Source organism: Ursus maritimus, assembly GCF_017311325.1.
Source record: "Ursus maritimus isolate PB19 chromosome X unlocalized genomic scaffold, ASM1731132v1 scaffold_X1, whole genome shotgun sequence".
NCBI lineage: Eukaryota > Metazoa > Chordata > Mammalia > Carnivora > Ursidae > Ursus > Ursus maritimus.
Window position 1 is genome coordinate 107,412,194 of NW_024423319.1, and position 19,825 is coordinate 107,432,018.

General features: G+C 46.3%; 2 protein-coding genes across 5 annotated transcripts in view; one reads left to right on the forward strand and one right to left on the reverse strand.

The window, feature by feature from the left end:
• The first annotated feature begins 9,336 nt into the window (after window positions 1-9,336).
• KLHL34 (kelch like family member 34) lies at window positions 9,337-11,341 on the forward strand. Its single transcript, XM_040637259.1, has one exon. It carries the CDS (start codon window positions 9,392-9,394, stop codon window positions 11,339-11,341), a length of 1,950 nt encoding a protein of 649 aa, XP_040493193.1. The 5' UTR covers window positions 9,337-9,391.
• A 3,248-nt stretch (window positions 11,342-14,589) lies between these two features.
• Window positions 14,590-19,825, reverse strand: part of CNKSR2 (connector enhancer of kinase suppressor of Ras 2) — a 292,411-nt gene continuing 287,175 nt past the window's right edge. For all 4 annotated transcript variants that reach the window (XM_040633558.1, XM_040633552.1, XM_040633548.1 and 1 more), the window contains 2 exons: window positions 17,558-17,754; window positions 14,590-14,923 (listed from right to left, as the gene is read on the reverse strand). In XM_040633558.1, the coding sequence (XP_040489492.1) occupies window positions 14,708-14,923; window positions 17,558-17,754 (413 nt within the window). In that variant the 3' untranslated portion in view covers window positions 14,590-14,707. The remainder of the gene's footprint in view (window positions 14,924-17,557; window positions 17,755-19,825) is intronic.

The window sequence follows — 19,825 nt, forward strand, 5'->3', positions numbered from 1 at the left end:
CGAGAGAAAAGAGAAAGCTGAAGTGTTCTCGACAATGAAATGACGTGTATTTTGGATTTCTAAACCAGTCTGGGAGACAGGGGGTAGTGGGGGCAGGCCAGAAGAGGAGAAGGGGAGGAGACAGGGTCCTACATGGCACAATGGTCCCTGGAGAGCATGAATTGACAGGTGGGCAATTTTTAATAACTGGAATAGGTCTGGGTTTTATCTGCTGCTCTATGTTTTGCTGTTTCTGTGTACCTGTCCTACCCAAGTCTTCATAAAGTTTTTTTAGTCTTCCACAGGCCGCATGAGAAATCAAGGGCGAGAATGAAGGCTTAGCAACTGTGTTCCATGGGTGGGTGAGTACAGAGTAGAGAAGAGAGAGCAACCCGAAGAGGCAAACCATGAGTGATATGGAGACATCAGCAGAAGCAGGAATTGGAGCAAGGAGTTACTAGGAGAGATGTAAGTCCTTTGCGTTTCTTCAGAGTTACTGGGCCAATGCTGGGTTTTCCCCGCCATATCCAGGGAGAGGGCTAGTGCCATTTTTACTGAACCATTAAAGGAGGCTAAGGCCAGGGTCATGCTTGTTACCCCTTGGAATGGTGGTACGTGGACCTTCTACAGTGGACAGGCTCTGAAAACACTGCTCTTGGTCCTGTGTCCTCATAATTCTGGTGCTAATGTGCTCTTTGCAGGGTGAAAGGGCAGGGTGGATGAGAGCAATCAGGTGACTGCTCCAGTGGGAAACGTCTCCTGCTTGGAGTTCAAACTGAAACTTCCTGAGTGATGGCATTAAACACTGCTCAGAGAACAATCACTTGTTTAATTACTATTTCTTGCCCATGATTGTATAGATAACTCTTAGTAGACACTTCTGCAGAATTTTTCTTAACAAACGGACAAATGCCACAAGATTTTGAGGCTCTTAAGGTTATGAATACCTTTAAGATTATAAGCAGTTGAGAGCAAACTATCCTGTAAGCTCCCCACTGTTGGCAAGATGTTGTGCAGAATTTTTCCGTATTAGTCACTGACCGGCATCATTAGAAAAAGGTTCTGAAAATAGAAGAAGTAATTGGCACAGCTGACATGCTGGCCATGTGTCAGATACAGGGTAAGTCCAGGAAAGAGTATAATACCTCCATGGAACAGTGTTGGTTAACAAAAAAGCATCTGAGGTCCCAAGTTCTTCAACTCCTTAAACAGGCATGGATTAGAGAAATTTACCAACACCCCAAAGGTGTTCCATAATTTTATCTCTGGTTGTGCTCAGATGACATATCTGAACCACTTTTCATTGTGTGACTTGGTTTGTATTATGCAGCCATTTTGAAAGATGCATAAGAGACGCTGATGTTGATGTCAGAATGTTGTTTCATCTTTCTGAAGAAGGTCCAACCATCAAAAGTCATGGGTGTTGTTGTCTGTACACATGGAAGTGGTCGACAGCTGGTGCTTTGGGATCAGATGCTAAGGGCCAACCCACTTCACTGTAGGCTGATTGTGGACCTGGTGCAGGGTGTGATCTGCTGACACAGGTGTTCCTTCCTCTTCTGGGAAACCCCTCAGCCAGCCCCAGTCTGGACCTCAGCAACAGTCATCTGGGATCTGGCACTGGATTCTCTATTTAGATGGCTTATTGCCAAATGAGGCAGGCGTTGCAAAAACCTAGGGAAAGGGACCAAGAAGACTGCATTTTCTTGGGAATCCAGAAGACACATTGAAGCATCAATGTGACATGGAATCCATTAGAGCTTAAGTTTTTCTAGGGCAGGCCCTCTGACTCATTTTCTCATCACTGTGCCATCAGTGCCCACCAGATCCGGAACAGGATATTTCTGAATGAATGAATTGAAAATTCTACATGAGCAGTTCTGGAACTTGAGAGCAATGTTTCTTAAACAGTGTGCACTGGAATCCCCTGGAGGTCTTGATAAAACACAGATGGCTGGGCTCTGTCCCCAGAGTTTCTGATTCTGGAGGTCTGGGACTGGGCCTAAGAGTGTGCATCTCGAATGGGTTCCCAGGTGAGGCTGTGCTGTGGGTTAGCTGACCACACTGTGAGCAGCGCCGCCTCAGAGTGAGTGAGAGACATTCGGGAAGCTTATTACAAGGGTTGACCCCCTTGCTCCGTGCCTGGGGATTCTGATCCAGTTCGTCTGGGGTGTGGCCCAGGAGCCTGTGTTTTAACAAGTGCTGCAGATTCTGATTCTGGTGGTCTCCAACCGCCTGGTCAGAACCACAGGTGGTTTATATCGCTCTCATTGACAAAGTTACCAGAGTCATCAACTGCCCCTTTGGAAACAAAGTCAGTTGGCAAAGCTCAGTGGCAGCCAAGCCTGGCAAGGCATGAGCACGAACACGAATGAAAGTGGGACCTCAGGAGCGAACTGTTGCAGAGTGAAGAAATGGATGCGAGGCCAGCCCATGTAGGAAGGAGAGAGAAGTATCAGAAGGAAACAGCTGGGCTGTTCAAGGCACGTGAGCTGTGGATGGAAGCTGGAGGCGGTCAGGCCAGCCTGAGGTGGGGGGCATGACACTGAAGAACCAAATCAGTCCTACAGAACAAAGACTTCGGGTAAAGCTCACATTTAGACAGCACCTGCAGATGGGGACTTAAGGGGCGGGTGGCTCCAGAATGGGGCATGCTGGGTTTGAAAGGACTCTGGCGTTCACAGAGTTCCCCACAAGAGCCCTGAAAGCTGCCCTGGGCGGAAGCAGAGATGCCCAGCACTGGCGTCAGGCTGTCCACACGGCACGTCTGCTGTGCTTCGTCCATGTCTGCAAGGGGCTGACAGATGGATGGCCCTTTGTGGACCTGTGTGCCAGCGCCTTCTGGGAAATTTGTCAGTTATATGGCTTGTGCTGGGTTTCCCGAGGCAGGGGTTCCTTCTGAGATGAGGACTCCTATGAGAGTCATTTACCAGGAAGTATTCCCAGAAAAAATAGGTGGGGAGGTGTAACTGGGAAGGGAAGGAAGTCACCAAGCAGGGTCCCACAGAAGGTGGCTTTGGCTCAATCCCATAGGGGAATCTCTGGAAACAGTGTGGGTCACACCTGGAAAGGGAGCTGTCAAGGGTGGCCCTCAAGAGATATACATTTTCGGGTACTTTTGCTTTTGACCAGGTACATTGGCAAGGTGGACTCCAGGGGCCCGGGGGGGGGGATCTGCCCACAAAGGGACACAGGTGCTGGCTGGTGGGAGTAAAACTGACAGGGATGGCTGTGCGTGGGCAGGGCTCTGACAAGGTTGCTGTGTCACCTTGGACAAGTTCCTTATCTTCTCCAAGGCTCAGGCAACTCTTCTTATGGCCTAGTATGTTCTACTTCTACTTGTACATTTTCTTTCAAGGTTCCAAATTGCTAGAAGGTTCTCCCTTATGCTGTGGCCAAATTTCTCTTTGTAGCTTCTGCTTACTGGTCCTAGGTCTGCCCTCTGTAGCTACAAGACCACCTTTGTTTCTCCTGCCTTCCAGAAAGTTGCCAACAGCAATCATTTAACCACTAGAGTATTCTTTTGTTTTAGCCTAAAATCTTTCCTCCTTCACCTACTCCCCATGTAAGAGAAAGAATGTTTCCAGACCCCGGCCTCCTTCTGGCTGGCCTCTTTAGACACTCCCTGATTTATCCGAGAGCCTCTTAAAATGTGGCAACAGATAGGAAATCAGGGCTTCTGATTGGAGTATTCAGTCAAGTGTTTGAGAAAATGTACTGCTTACCAAGTCATCATATCTCATGCTTCAGTGATCTGCTGTTAATATCATCATCTTGTTGGGGTATGAAAGGGCAAACAAGTCCACAATCTATTTTTGTTAATATGACCAGTCATATGACATGAGGCAGATGCCACTAATTTTTCCCATCTGGGTCTCCGACCTCTGACCTTTTGGAGCGAGTGGGCTTCCTCTCTCCTTTGGAAAATGTTGACATCACACCCAGACCAAGTTGTTACTGAGAGTGGTGATTTCAGGATGTAGCAGAAATGCTCTATTACAGTGGCTCTCGTACTTTTGAGTGCTTCATATCACTGGAAGGGTTTAGAGAAGCAGATCATTGGGCCCCACTCTTGGAGCTTCTGATGCCATAGGTTTGAGATGGGGCCGAGAATTTACACTTCTTCTTCTTCTTCTTTTTTTTTTTTAAGATTTTATTTATTTATTTGACAGAGACAGCCAGTGAGAGACGGAACACAAGCAGGGGGAGTGGGAGAGGAAGAAGCAGGCTCCCAGCGGAAGAGCCTCATGTGGGGCTTGATCCCAGAATGCCGGGATCATGCCCTGAGCCGAAGGCAGACGCTTAATGACTGCACCACCCAGGCGCCCCGAGAATTTACACTTCTTAACAGGTTCCTAGGTGATGCTGTAGGAGGACCACTGAGAACCACTACTCTATTACACTTCCTGTGTACTTAGGCTCTGGTATTATGAATTTTCAGAAAGCTTTAGTCAAGGGAGGGAAAAGAAGGAAAAACTCATATCTGTTGTGTGTACTTACGCCAGGAGCAGTCATATATATATAATCTAGTTTGAACAGTGCTATGAGAGTAGAGTCATTATCCTCCCTTTAAAAACAAAAAAAATGACACTCATAGAATTTAAGTCACTTGCTTAAAGTCACATGGGGGAGATCTGGAAACGAATCCCAGGTCTATCTGACCCCAAAGCTGAGTCCTTCCCCACTGCTGTGCTGCTTCTTCAACTGTCAGCTGGGCCGGAACACCAAAACCACATGTGATTAAAACACACACACACACACACACACACACACACACACACACACAACGCCCCTTGAAATTCTTTCACTTGAACTACATGTCACAAAGATAAGATACATTTCATGTACACAAAAAGTGGTCTTGGAACAGGGTGAAGATAACACTGGAGTTTTTCTCTACTGCATGGCTGTTATTGTTTGTAATCATGTTTTCGTGATTAGCCAACTTAAATGTGTCCATTTCTAATTATAGGCTCTCTATGGAGGCTGCCAGAAGCCATGCATTGGAAGGAAGCATATTGGGATTGAAAGGAGCCAGTAATGAGAGATGATAAGGAGTTAACCTGCCAAACACTGTATCTTAAATATCAAATGGGCACATTTTCGAGTTTTGTGGTTTTAGGAAAAGGTTCCCAGTGTTATTCCTATACATCATCGTTTTCTTCCTCAAAAATGCATTACAATGGATGAGCCTAGAAAATGTGCTAAATCAAAGAAATGTGTCACAAAAGACCAGGTATTGTATGAGTGCATTTATATGAAATGTCCAGAAACTGCAGAGATAGAAAGTAGATTAGTGCTTGCCTAAGGCTGGGGGCCTGGTGGTATAGAGAAGTCATAGTTAAAGGGCACAGGTTTTCTGCATGAGGGGATGAAAATGTCCCCAAATTAGACTCCAGTGTTGGTTGCATAACTGTAAAAACCACTGAACTGTGAGTGGTTCACTTTAAATTAGTGAGTTGTATTCTATGTGGATTCTATCTCCATAAAGCTGTTAACAAAGAAAGCACACTGCATTTGGAAAAAAAAGTTTTGTCTATTATACATGGATAGTCGTAGTTTTTTATTTTTTTTAAACATACACAATTCTTTTAGAGGTGAGAACTATGAAATTTAGGTTGAGCTAGATAGGGCCGATTCAGGCAAAGGGGAGCGCCATGGCTGAGTAGTGGTGCCACCCTGAAGTCAGGCGGGAGCTTGGAGGACTTTCAGCTCTAGGTTCTCTCACAGGAGGTGCAGATGTATGGAAGGGAATGTTGACAGCAAGTCACAGTCTCCTCATGAGGGGTGAGGGGTTCAGGGCAAATTTCAGGGTCCCACCAGGAATGACAGAGCGTGTAGCTGGGCCTTCAGTAGAAGCCCAGCCATATAAACTGGGGCACGGAGCAGCTGCTGGGGCACCTGGGGCCCCTTGTCCAGGTAGGGGCAGCAGTAGCACGTCTGACTAGTTGCTGAGAGCCATGTGGTGCTGATCTGGGTAAAGGACTTGGGCTGCGGGGTGGCACTGGCCTGCAGTGGGGGCTGGATGAGGTGGTCTGGGCTTCTCAGAAGAGTCGGGTCTGGTGAGGCGCCACTCACAGCTACCCATTTGATTCCCAGAGTTGTGAGCCTGACCAGGATGTGTCTTCAATGCCAGCTGGGTGAAGGGAAGAAAGAGAACCAGAAAGAAGGAACTAATTGTTCCCGTCAAGTTCCTCTCAATAACCTTTTACTCCTCCCACTGATGGTACCACGAGGTACCATTCCCTAGATCTGTTCAACTCAACATTACTTATGCCAAAGACTGTGATAGGGGCTAGAGGTTAAAAAATCAAGATACAGTCCTTGCCCTCGAGGAGCTTATAGTTTAAAGGGGGAAGGCCACTCAGAGCAGATCATTTTCAACATGATGCTCATATCCCACTACATGTGCTCATTCCCATGCGTTCAGGTTGAGTTGTAGAGACTGCTTCTAGGGGATCCAACTTAAGACACACATCTATCACAACAACTAAAAAGGCACACACTGAAATGTTATTTAGCATACTTAATATTGCACAAAAGTTAAAATCTTGATCCTTTCCACAAATGTTACTCAAAGGACAAGAATGTTCTTGGATGCACTGATAATTATATTTTCTAGACAAAACCTTGGAAACACATCTAATATGAAAATTTCTCCCATTAACACAGTTCATTGTATCCTCAACAGCAAAATACATAAAGGTGGCACGTTGCGCCAGCAATGAACACATGCTTGTTGTGTAAGTTGATTTTTGATGTCAAGATGTAAAGCCTTCCACAGCATCTTTATTCTCAAGAAGTATGACATTTTGGATTCAACCTGAATGCATGACGATGGACAGATCTGATGAGATGTGATCGATTTTGGAGTTAAAAACGTGTTTAAAAAACTGTATTTAAACTTCATCACTCTGAAATTTGGTTTAAGTAATCTGACGGTGTGTTGCACTATTTTATTTTTATCATACAGCAGGTCACATAATATAGCGGCGAGAGAGCCCTGGATTCCCGTCCAGACTCCGTAACTCAATATCCAAGTCATCCAGACAAATTGTACTCTCTCTGGGGCTCATTTGCCACATTTGTTTGAAAAGAAAAACAAGAAATGGCAGAGGAAAAGGAGAGAGTTTGGCTAAATGATCTACACTATTCCTTCTAGCAAATTTCTATTAGGTCTAGTAAAGGCCCTTTAATTTCACCACTCGGATCTGTGCACACTGAACCAAACTGTTATTTTATTTTTGAACTAAGAATTTTAGTACTTAAAAAAAAAAAAAACCAGCACCCTGCCTGAATCCATCTGTAGTTTTAACATTAGGAATTCAAATTGGAGTATTTTTAGCCTCTGGAGTTTAAGCAAGCCCTTAGTTTGAGTCTCTGCCTGCATTTTATCATTTGGCTAATTTAAGTCATAAAGCAATTCCATCTTTGACAAGAAAGCAGGATCATTTTACTAATATTTTTATGCACTTGAAGAATTCTAATTGGAGACCTTGTAAGTACCGATGGCATATGAGGCAGAAAATGATACATTTTTATACTTCCTTGGACTTTTTTTTTTTAAATGAAACACAACCTCGACTGTCAGAAATGCAAGTTATTTCAGATGCCCTCAAAAGGTTCACTTAAAACAGATTGCCAGAGGGGTTGCATTGTAAAATAGAAAAATCAATTCTAGATGAAAGCAAAACACAGAAGCTCCAAATTGGCAAGAAAGAACAGTTATATTAATCGTTTAGTTATTTAAGAGCAGGATGGAGGAGATGGAGAAATGCTTTCCTAATGTCTCAAGATTGGGTGGTTTTAGTCATCATTTCTGTGCTGGGTGCATCTTATAAATAACTTCATGAAAAGGGGCCCTACGAAACTCCAGCCTCTACCGAGCTTTGTGACCTTACTGCCTATTATCTTGTCGCTGCATTGAAGATGTAGCAGGCAGTAATTAGATCACAGTCTGGAAAGTCAGGGAGAGAAACTGGAACGAATTATTTTCTTAAAGGAAGTGGTCATTCAAAGGCAGAAAACCCAATTTCCTTGTCCACTTTGCTAAGGGATGGGTTGGGCAGGATCCAAGAACAGGAAGGGAGAACTCGGCTGGGGTCAGGGAGCGGGGGTGGGAGCAAATTCCCCAGCGCAGAATGTGAGACAAGCCAGCCCGGGAGACGCGGGCCGCCTCGGGAAAGGCGCAGAGTAGGCCCAGCATCTCGAAAGGGTGAGTCCAGGTGAGGGATAGGTTACCGAGCGCCGCTGGCGGGGAGCCCCAGATTCCTCCGGGCGTGGTTCCCGCCAGTAGCTCCACCGCGCGCAGCGGCCTCCGGGGTGTCAGCGCGCAAAGTCGCCGCTTAATCCCCGCCCCCGCCAGATTAATTAGAGCCTTCTCAAAGCAGAAAGTTTCGAGCCAGGGGTTTCTTTCCCAGCCGCAAGTGCATCAGGGAATCGACACTCCTCCGGCCCAGCCGGCCGCCTCTCCCCAGACACCACCTGGTACAGGGTCCCCGGCGACTCGCGCCCCTCCAGTGAGGGCCTCCCGCAGCCCTAGCAGAGTTCTCGAGACCCCCCTGGTGACCGGCGACTCCTCGGGTCACCGGAGTCACATCCCAGGCCCGGGCCGCTCCCTCCAGAGCCCCGGCCCTGGGTTCGCGGCCAGCAGCCGGGGCGCGGGGCGGGGCGCGCCGGGGAGGCCGAGACCGCGCGCTATTCCTGTCGCTGTGAGCTACCGGCATGTTATGTACGGCGCCCAATCGTGCCTCCGACCCGCCGCGCTGACCTGCGCCCCCCCCTTCTTAATCCCCCAGGCTTTGATTTGATCCTCCGCGCGGAACAAGCTCACCCCCCCCCCCGCCCCATACCCAGTTGTCCCAGGCCCTCGCGGGTGCCCGCAGTGTCCGTCCTCCTCGTCCACCCCCGGGAGGCCAGAGCCTTCGCCCCGCACTCCCGGGACGCCCCGAGCCGGGCCACATCCGCGCATCAGCGCCATCGGAGATCCAGCACCCCTCAGAATCAGTCCACCCACAGCTCGGCCCTTCCAGGTGATGGTGCGTGGCCACTGCGGCCCCTGGCGCGCAGGTGTGGGCTCCCCAAACTGGGACGGGGAGGGGGCTTTGGGCAACGCGCTGGGAGCCTCGGGAGCAGCCACAAGCAAACCCTGCTCCCTCTGGAAGACTCCAAACTCCGTGCCCTCCGCTACCGGGAGCGTCTGGAAACCATTCCCCGACCGGGTTTGCTCTGAGGGGTACAGGGATATCTGCAGGCCTGGATGAAGGAGCCCTGGGCTTTAAGCTGAGCAGGCAAAAAACGGGCCCCTGCTAGGGGCTGTGGGGCTCGCGTAGGGGGCCCTGTGCCCCGAGATGCCTCTGGCCGTGCCGGGTGGGCTCCAGCCCTGGCCAGGCCGCTTCCCGCCCGGGACATCATGAGTTACTTCCTATCTTACTGTAAAGCTCATGGCGGCGCACTGCTCACCGGCTATCAGGCCCTGCGCTCGGAGGGCTTCCTGTGCGATGTGACGCTGGAGGTCGAGGGCAGCGAGTTCCCGGCGCATAGGTCGCTGCTCGCGTGTTCCAGCGACTACTTCAGGGCCCTGTTCAAGAGCCACACCCGGGAATCCAGGGCCAGCGTGATCCACCTACAAGTGCCGTCGGCGGCCGGCCTGCAGCGCTTGCTGGACTTCATTTACACCGCCTGGCTGCCGCTCTCCATGGACACGGTGGAAGACACGCTGGAGGCCGCCAGCTACCTGCAGGTGACTGAGGCACTGGGGCTGTGCGGTCGCTACCTGGAACGCCAGCTGGCGCCGGAGAACTGCTGCTTCGCCGCCAATATGGCGGCGCGCTTCGGCCTGGCGCACACGCTGGGCGCCGCGGAGAGCTGTATCGTGCGCCACCTGCGGGAGCTGCTGCTGCGGGGCGCGGGCCCCATGGGGCTGCTGGAGCTGAACCCCACGTCGCTGAAGGCTGTGTTGGGTGCCCCTGACGTGGCGCGGGTGCCTGAGGACTGGCTGCTGGGTCTAGCACTGGCCTGGCTGCGGCAGGAGCCTGAGGCCGAACGCCTGGCCCACTGCGCCTCGCTGCTCGAGCGTGTTCGCTTCGGCCTAGTACCTGCTGACGTGCTGCGGCGCGTGTACTCCGGCTCTGGCCTCGTCCTGCCCGCCCGGGTCAAGGGCCTCATCATCCAGGCCCTCAACTACCACACGGCGCCCTCCCGCCAGCCGCTCTTGCAGGGCGAGCAGACCAGCGTCCGGAGTCCCCAAACCCGCATCTTGTTGGTAGGGGGGTGCAGGGCGCGGGAGGCGGTGATCGAGGAGGTCGTGGTCCCCCGGGGGGTAGCCAGGGGCAGGGTCGCCGCGGCGGAGCCAGAGGAGGAGGAGGAGGAGGAGGAAGATGAGCAATTGGAAGAGGAGGAGGATTGGGAGTTCACCCAGGACGTGGTGGCCTTCGACGTGTACAACCACCGCTGGCGCAGTCTCACACGCCTGCCTGCGCCGCTACTGGGGCACAGCGTGTGCACCGTAGGCAATTTCCTGTTCGTCCTGGGCGGGGAGAGTCCTTCTGATGGCGCCTCCTCACCCCCGGCGGACGGCGTGCGGGCGGTCACGGCCGAGGTGCACCGCTACGACCCGCGCTTCCACGCTTGGACCACGGTGCCCGCTATGCGGGAAGCGCGGGCCCATTTCTGGTGCGGCGCCGTGGGCGAGGGGCTCCTGGCTGTCGGGGGTCTGGGCGCGGACGGCCAGGCGCTGGCGTCCGTAGAGATGTATGATCTGCGCCGGGACCGCTGGACGGCGGCCGGGGCACTGCCGCGGGCGCTGCACGGCCACGCGGGGGCCGTCGGGGACCGCGGCGTCGTGTACATCTCTGGGGGTAAGGCGGGAAGAGGCGAGGGCGGCGCGAGCAGCCTCCGGGAAGTGTATGCCCTGGGCCCTGGGGAGCGCGCGTGGAGCAAGAGGGCGCCCATGAGCACGGCCCGCTTCGGGCACCATATGGCTGTGCTGCGCGGCGCGGTGTTCGCCTTTCTGGGGCGCTATGAGCCCTTCTCTGAGATCGAACGCTATGACCCCGGCACGGACCAGTGGACTCGGCTGCGGCCGCTACCCTATGATCGCTTCTGCTATGGGCTGGCCGTGGTGGAGGAGACGGCGCTGCTGCTGGGCGGCCTCAAGTGGCGGGACTCGCGGCAGGTGCCTACCCGCAACGTGGTGGGCTATGACCTCGACCTGGACCGCTGGGAGGACATTGGCTGCGCGCTACCCTGGGCCTGGAATGGCCTCCAGTGCGCAGTGCTGCAGCTGGCTGAGGGTGGGGATGAGGAGAGGGAGGGCGGGCTCGGAGAGGCGCCAGATTTAGTGCTGGGCTTATTGGGTTAGTGCAGTCTCCGGACGACAGAGGAGAAAAGTCGCGCTTGAGCAGGCTTACAGAGTAACGCGTGGGCTTTTCCTAAGAATGGGACTCTGAGAGCAGAGCGGCTTCTGAAGTTTAAGGATGCAAACAAAGGCTTGGTCGAAGAGGAAAAATGCCCCTTAAGCTGAGAATGGGAGACTGGAGGGGTCAAAATAGAATGTATGAATAGGCTTCAGTGAGCTGGGGATTTCTAGGAAGACTCATGCTGGTCCAGAAATGGACTTTTGAAAATAAAATATGGCCCTGTTTTCCCTCTTACAGTTAAAGTGTTGCCCTAGGTGCTAAACGGTGATTACTTTTGTGCCAAACAAACAAGGCCAAAAATGTACCACAAGAAGTTGTATACAAAACCCGGAAAATTGTTAGCTATAAAGGCTGTAATAAATAGTCGGAAAAGATGGCATTATCTGAATAAATAGTGAAGGGAAAGTGCCTTCATTAAATAGCATGAAATCATTGTAAGGAGAACTATGATTTTATGATTCAGAACCACGTTTATAGTTCTGCTCTGATGGTTTAATATAAATGTAGAACTGAGTGGGAAAAAATCTCTAAGAAAGCACTTTTTTCTTGGAGAAAATATCCTAGGTTAAGTTCTTTTGTCCCTCATTATTACCCCTAGCCTGCTTTTGCCCTGGCTTTAGGCAGCTCATTGGTTTTAAGTTTTATTTCAGCAGTTCTTAGCCATAATAATCAGGTTCTTCTGGTTACATGGAACATCTAGCAAAACCCAAACTTCTTTCATCTTCTTTAAAAGTTCATTCTGCAGACATGCCGTAGGTTATATTTGTAAAAACAAAAAACAAAAAACAAAAAAACCCCACAAAAAACACAACACATTTTTGGCGCTTCCCCCCCACCCCAACTTCCCAAGAATCAACAGAAAGGAAAGAGGAGTAGGTGAAATTTTCAAGTTTGTGTCAGCTAAATGGGAAAGGAGCTTGATTTTGTAGGGTCTCCGAAAAGATCCTTGCACACACGGAACAGCTGCTGCTTCTGGCTTGTACCACGGATGGAGTGGCAAAGTTCCCTGACTAGGGAAGGGGGTAGGGGGAGGGAGGCTCTGTGATTAGGTATCAGAGAAATGTGGTGAGGACTCTGTATGAATAAAGTAGGTGCCTTATAAGGATTCATTAAGAGCTAAATTTATTTCACTTAAGTTTACAGTGCTGCCTCTCTCCTAGATTTGAAACTAATGCAATAAAATGTACAGATAAATATAGTGTTAAAAGGTCTCTTTCATGCTAAGCTAGTCACGAGTCTTTTAAAATTCATTAGTTTAATTTTTACCATTTAAAACCACAGAGCTGACATTACAAAAGTAAAAGCTGCTTAGTAGCAACACAGCTAGTCTTTCCATCAACTGCTCATTCTTTACAGGGCACAACCTTGCCACTGTATTCATGACACATCCATCAGGTACATATATTTTTAAGTGAATGTACACATTTGGTCTAGTAAACATCAACAAGTCTAAACACCTGTAACAAGCACACTTCATTTTAGGACAAGAGGTTTTGGGTTTCTTTTTTTTTACATATACAAAATTCCACAAATTTAATGTACGTCAATATCCATGCAGTAAATAAATGTTTTTACAAATAGGTTTTTTTAAATGATAAAAATATTACACTAGACCCAAAATTCCATACAAACATTAATACATGATTTCTTATCCATTTTGACTAAATATAGGATTACCGAAAATGTGCTGTAGAAAGGCCACTCTCCTGTACAGTGTGCAAAGTCTGCAAAACGATAGTGATTCAATGTTGGTTTCAAAAGCAAAGAAAAAGATCCCTGCTGTGGAGTTTTTACTTTCTCCTCTACAGCAAAAATATTCACTGGCATATATCTGAACTCTTAGAGATGAAAGTACATTCACTGAGCTGTACAGGCAACAGTATAAAGCTGATTAGAAGTAGATTTTAGGATATAGAATAGTAAAGGAGGGTCTCTTCTTCCTCCTAAAAAAAACAGCAAATTGTGACTTGTACGTTATGCAGCCAGACACTAAAAAGCAGCACAGTCATTATCATGCTGTGATCACTTTCAAAAACGAGATACTTATAAATGGAAAATATATGAAGAGGACTTTTTCACAGACTTCATCCACTCTATAGAAACAGTTCATGAAGCTAGGAAAAACCTCTGTAAATTCTTTCTCTCATATAATTCAATGTAATATATCTCTGAATGACCATTATCCTCTTGCTCCTCAGGAGAGAGGCACATTTTTATTTTTCAACATTGTTTTCGATATTAGAACACATATTGGCCTGTAACTAAATGTATTTTACTTCTCTGCCTGTAATATAATTACATAAGTTAAATTAATGGACTAGGGGGAAAATTGGAAACTAACTGGAAAGTTGATTCGTTTCAGTTTATCCCTTGTTTTTTAGGAGCTGGAGTTTAAAAACATGAGTTCGGGCTGAAATTTTATATCTATCTATCTATCTATCTATCTATAGATATATCTATCTCTCTATATATCTGTTAGCTGCCTTTCTGGGTGAATTAGCTGTGTTTTACAAAATCCACTCTCAAATTCCTCTGTACACAATCAGCATTTCATCACTACAAAAATAAAGGAAGATTTAAACCAAGAAAATAAAGCAGCTCTATCTTCAATTTTGGTCTTAGTTACAAAAACATCTTACAAAGCTTTGCCCTGATACACCATTAAGTGTCCCCATAGATTTGGAATAGTATTTCCATTAACCAGCTTTCACAAGTTAACAGACTTTTAAGACGAATATTAGATACCTGAACTTTTCTTATGTTGATGCCTCCTCTATTTTGCTTGACTCTTGTATGCATATCTACATTTCACAAAAATAAAACTACAGCATTAAACTTTGCGCAATGTTTAAGAAAATTCTTAGAACATTTTAATAAATATAAAAAGGTTTAAATTCTTTCCCACCCACAAGGATGTCTGCACCTGAAAAAATGTGATTTACTTTTGAAGTCTTGTTTATATAAAATTAACTTGGAGGGAGAAAAGATGACCTTAGATAGAAAACTGCCTTTTTGTGGTTTTACTACTTGAAGACCACCTGTCTTCGCAGTTGTTTGCAAAAGTTAATTTTAAGTCATTGAAGACAGTTGATTTTGCACATGGTAAACATAAGCTGAGCACTAATTGCATATAAAATATACAAATGCTCATTAAAGACAGTGGTATCATGACCATATATGGTTTGTTTCATATAGTTTGGTAACATCAAAGTATAGCTTGTCAAGTGTCCCACACACTGATATAAAACTACCTCGTATACTTGTTCAAAGTACCCGAAGGTACCAGATAGCCAGAGGGCAGAATACACTTACACGTGTGTTTCAATGTACGAGTGAGTGTGTGTGAGAGAGGAAGTGATTGCATCTACTTCAGAAGAAATACTTAATGGGTCATTTGAGGTGGTGTTTTGACAGATATCCAAGAAAAGATCGAGGTACATCTGCTTCCATTGTTGGAATTCTTTAGATGTCAAGTCTGGATTGTCTAGGACTTTATCAATAATGGCTACTTCCCCTTCTCTGGCCTGAAAAGCAAAAAGAAAAAGTATTCAACAGTTAAGTTGGGTACAGACTTTTATTCACGTTTAAAATAAAAAAGTTAACATGCAAATCTTAAGAAGCCCATAACAAGCAGCTCTGGTATGCTCAAACCCAGCTATTTAGACTCAAATCCTAGTGTGCTTTTTTCTACACCCAAGGAACGCCTGTACTGCCCACTCCGTGTGGTTCATTTCTCTTGGCTGGTCTCGTTACCCATCTCTGTCTATGGAAACCTTCCTCATTCTTTAAGATCCAGTTCAAGTGCCTCTCATTTCTTAAAGCTTTCCATCAACAATCGAAAAGAAAATGTTTTCTCCCTCATTTATGTCCTCCCAACACTTTATCCCTGCCCCTGAGTGGACTTACCACATACTGTGTCTTGAGTTACTTTTGCCCAGTCCTATCTTTCCTGCTAGATGGTTAGCTCCTCATACTTGCATCATAGAGAGCATGGCCCTCCTGTCACTACAAACATATAATTCTTGCTGTAGGAATGTCACGGCTCCCTTCCTATAGCACTGGGGGTCTGCAATGCAAAGGCTCTCAGCTGAAGAATGAGCTTCATTATGGGAGAACTCAACACAGCGCAGCTGTCTCCTGTGGGAGAAGAGAGTCTTCCAGGTGGAAGGGGGGATGGAAGATAAGGGGGTAAGACAGTCTGAGAAGCTAAGGCCTGTCTTTTAAGGGCTCAAGGAAGGGGCAGGGAAGTCTAGGGAATGTTCTGCAGGAAGTGGGAAGGGAGAGCTGGGTGGGAAAGATAGCAAGGTGCCTAAGCAGTTGCTTTGGTCCCTGGGGCCAGATGGGGACAGTGGGGCTGGGGCCTAGGATGTTGGGAGTAGCCCTGTGCTCGGGGAGGGGCCTGTTACAATTCCAGGGAGTACACATGCAGGGTTGCTTGGGCAGTTATCCTTTCCTAATGGGAGATTTCCATCCCTTGCTAATTTCCCACACTAAAAAGCACAGGGCTCTGGAGTTTGGTTTTATCAACGAGGCACATTTCTTCACGGTGACTTTTCATCATCTTTGCCCCAGAGAGTGGAGCGCAGCCTCACACCCCTAGTGATTCACCAATACTCAATGAACTGAACACTGGCAGGAGCTCAAATTCTTTGCTACTGGAAGTAAACACTTTTGGGAATCCAGAGCATAAAAGACAGGTGTGAGGGGCTGAGAGAACAAGACAGAAGCGGGACTCTGAAAATATGTGAGCCTGACCAGCTTCAAAATGCCTGTGTTTTCACAACCAGACAGTTTGGAGCTGAATGGCGTGGGGTGCTCTGTAAGGTGGGAAGGTGAGGTTATCTTTGGAGTACAGCTGGTCAGCAGAACCACTTTTTTGGTTTTGAAGATTTTATTTATTTATTTATGAGAGAGAAAGAGAGAGAACGAGAGGTGGAGGAGCAGAGGGAGAGGGACAAGCACACTCCAGGCTGAGTGCAGAGTCCGACATGGGGCTCGATTTCAGGACCCTGAGATCATGACTTGAGCCGAAATCAAGAGTCAGACACTCAACCGACTGAGGCACCCAGGTGCCCCTAGCAGCATTATTCTTATGAATATTATAGCTCTTTTTAAAATTCTGACCTTAGTTACCAAAAGGCCATTAAGTCGTCCCATGGATTTGCAATAGTGCTTGCATGAATGCCAACTGAAAGCTAATTGACTCTGAAAACTTGGCTGCTTGCTACCGGAAACTTTTTTAAATCAGGCATTTTCTATTTTGTTTCTCTCTTTGGTACTCATCAAGCTTCAGAATCACCAAACCTCAGCAGCACACTATGAATCTGAAATATTTCCCAAAAGAGCCCTTTGACCTTCCGTTTCCTGAAATTACCGCACCACATACTCTGTACAGTAGTTCCTTTCTCTTTTTGAGTTTTCAAGGGTGGAAAACCCGCTTAGGGAGAATTTGTATAACAGGCCCTCTCCCCTCATACACACACAGTGAGGGGGCTCTGTTTTCTGCCTCCCTCCTCAACTTCCTGCCTCTCTGCTCCCCTCTCTTCAGCACCTCCTCCCCAATCTGGGGGTGGCATAAGGAGACTGGAGATAATGTAAGCGCTTATGGAAATGAAGAATAAGAAAGTAACATGTGAGTTGGGAACTGATAGCGTAAACAGAACAATTATAAAATTTGTACACGGAACAGGAATCACCGTGGCTTCACTCCCAATGTGCTGCAGGAGATATTCATGAAATACCGCAAAGCCTTTTAGTGCCCACTACTGCATTCTGCATGCATTCTGTGTTCTTTTAATAACTATATTAATAACGACATGGCATATTTATCTTAGGAAAACGAAAGACCCAGGAATAACACCAGCCCCACATTTTTGAAAAAAATTTTAATTACATCCTGTTTTCTCCTAGAACTAAATCACATAACATTTAGCCAATGCTTTGAGATGATAATGAAAAGTAAGGTGTCTTCCTCTGTACCAGCGCACTGCAGTGCCCTGACAGCACTTTAGGAACCGCTCAGCCTCAGGTTCTGCCTGTTTATCTGTCCTCCCTCCCCCTCCCCATTTTGTATTTCTTCATTTAGAGCATCTGCTAATCCACGGAGCTCAAGAAGGAAGCTCTTGAAAAGAATTTCTCCTTCCATTTTGTATTCTTACCTTTAAAGTGCTTTTGAGAATTCGCAGCCTGTGCAGTTTGTCATTCATCACAGGGTCATTACATCTCTTTATAAATGATAGCTTGTATTCCATCTTGGTTGAAATGCGATGTTCTCCCAGCGGTGACAGACTGGCTTGCTCCAATGCCCTGTATAAATCTTGCAATGAATCTCCTAACTTTTCTTCCCTACTTTCACCTGCAATGTCCAAAAAAAGAGAGAAATGAATCCAGTGTAATGGACACTTAATGGACACTCCAAAAATCTACTAAAAAAAAATCCAAACCATCTGAAAAACAGGATAATGAATGATTGGGAAAACACTGTATTACATGAAACCCCCCCCACAGCTGCTAGTTATATTAGGTCAGATTTTTTAGAATGGTCAAATAATAAGATGTTTGGTTAACAGAATATTCTCTGAATAGCAAATCGCCGTACGTAATCTTGAGTCCATTAAATTCAAAGATAGAGTACAAAAGGTACACAACACAGAAACAATCCTGCATGTAATTTAATATTTTAACACATTAATGAATATCCCTTATCATTATACTGAGAAGCATAGAAGTGCTGATTAATAGAGCTCTCCTGGTTTGGCAATACTGAATGAACTGATTTTTACATTTTTCCAGACTGCATAAGATGGAATGGCATTCACTGGAGTATATCTGATTATAAAAATCTTCCAATAATGTACCAGAGAGGATTATTAGGTTTCATGTGACTGCCATAGTAATGCCTGCCATATTGTAAATCTAGTAAATGATCATAAATTATCATTAATAATAATGCTTTAATTAAAATGAAATATGAGAATGTTTATATGCAAATGTAAGGAAAAATCTGGCACATACTCGGAGAAGCTGCTTAGCATTTGTAAGGTCTGGGAAGGAAATACTCTAATTAAATATTTTTGAGAAAAAAAATTAGAGACTGGTTCAGGAAAGGATCTTAGATCTATTTGAATAAATCAATCTCCCATCTTGTTCTTTAATTGCCTGAATACTGATGTCATATCTTTCGCAATAATGATAAACAAAGATAAACTCGGATTTTGCTTTGAGTGGTAGATAGGATTAGGGCTATCTCACGTTTCCTTTAATAGAGAGCCAAAGAGTACTATTTGAGTAATACTAATTATATTGGCTCAAGGAGTAAATATGGAAGGTTGTTCATTCTACCATGGTCCATGTGAATATTTTAGGCTTTCTGACATAGTTAAAAAAAAAAAAAGACTCCCTAATTGCTAATTGCTAATAATAGTAGTTAACATTTCTATGTGTCAGGCAGAAGGGTAAATGATTAACATTCATGGTCTCTCTTAATTCTCACAATACTGAGAGGAGATCTATTTGATTTTCATTTTATAGCAGGGAAGCACCTTGCTCAAGGACGTACTTAGAAAGTGTTAAGTGCTGGAGCCAGAATTGCAGCTGCGCAGTCTGGCTCCAGGATCCTTGATTTTAATGAGAATCCTATACTGCCAATTTGGGCAGTGCTCATTTGAACTGTGTATTTTAACAGTAGGCGATGACGGATTTGTGAGAATTCCTTAAAGAGCAGCATTCTAAAAAAATGTTTGAGAGTGTACCTAAAACTGCCCCCAAAGCCCGTAAACACAGTACCTTAACTTGAAAGGACCACCTTTAGCAGTAAAAAGTAGCTTCATTGCAGTTTCATATTCAATTTTTGGCGCTGCTGTGGAGGTTAGCAACTAATGGTCGGTATGGTTATTGAGTTCTTCCATTAGAAAGTTCCTTGTTATCATCAGCACATGCTATCATTAATCCCTCTCTAACGAATTTTTAACTTCCTAATCATATGACTAAGAACTATAAAAATACAAAAATCCCTTTTAAACAACAGCTTTTTAATTCTCTGTTGGCTCATCCTAGGATGTCGGTAACACCTAGAGGATTGTGAGGGACAGGTGAATGGAGCACTGTGAAAAGGAGTAACTGCTTTGTGGGTTAAGAGCAAGATCGAAATAAGATAGGGAATTTTGACTGAGAATGATTTGGAGCCAGGAAGGCACAAAATCACAAGGTTATTGAGAGTAACTGAATGGGAGTTGTAAAAACAAAGATATATTGGAACAGCATAGTTCCATTTCATAAATCATAGGCCAAGAAAAGACCCCGAGGAATTATTTGGTAGTCATCATTCTTTGTGCCTCAGGGCAAGACTGCATCTAAAGCCAGATGTAATTTCATAGAGCTCGGGGCGGGGGGGGGGGGGGGGGGGGGGGGGGGGGGGGGGGGGGGGG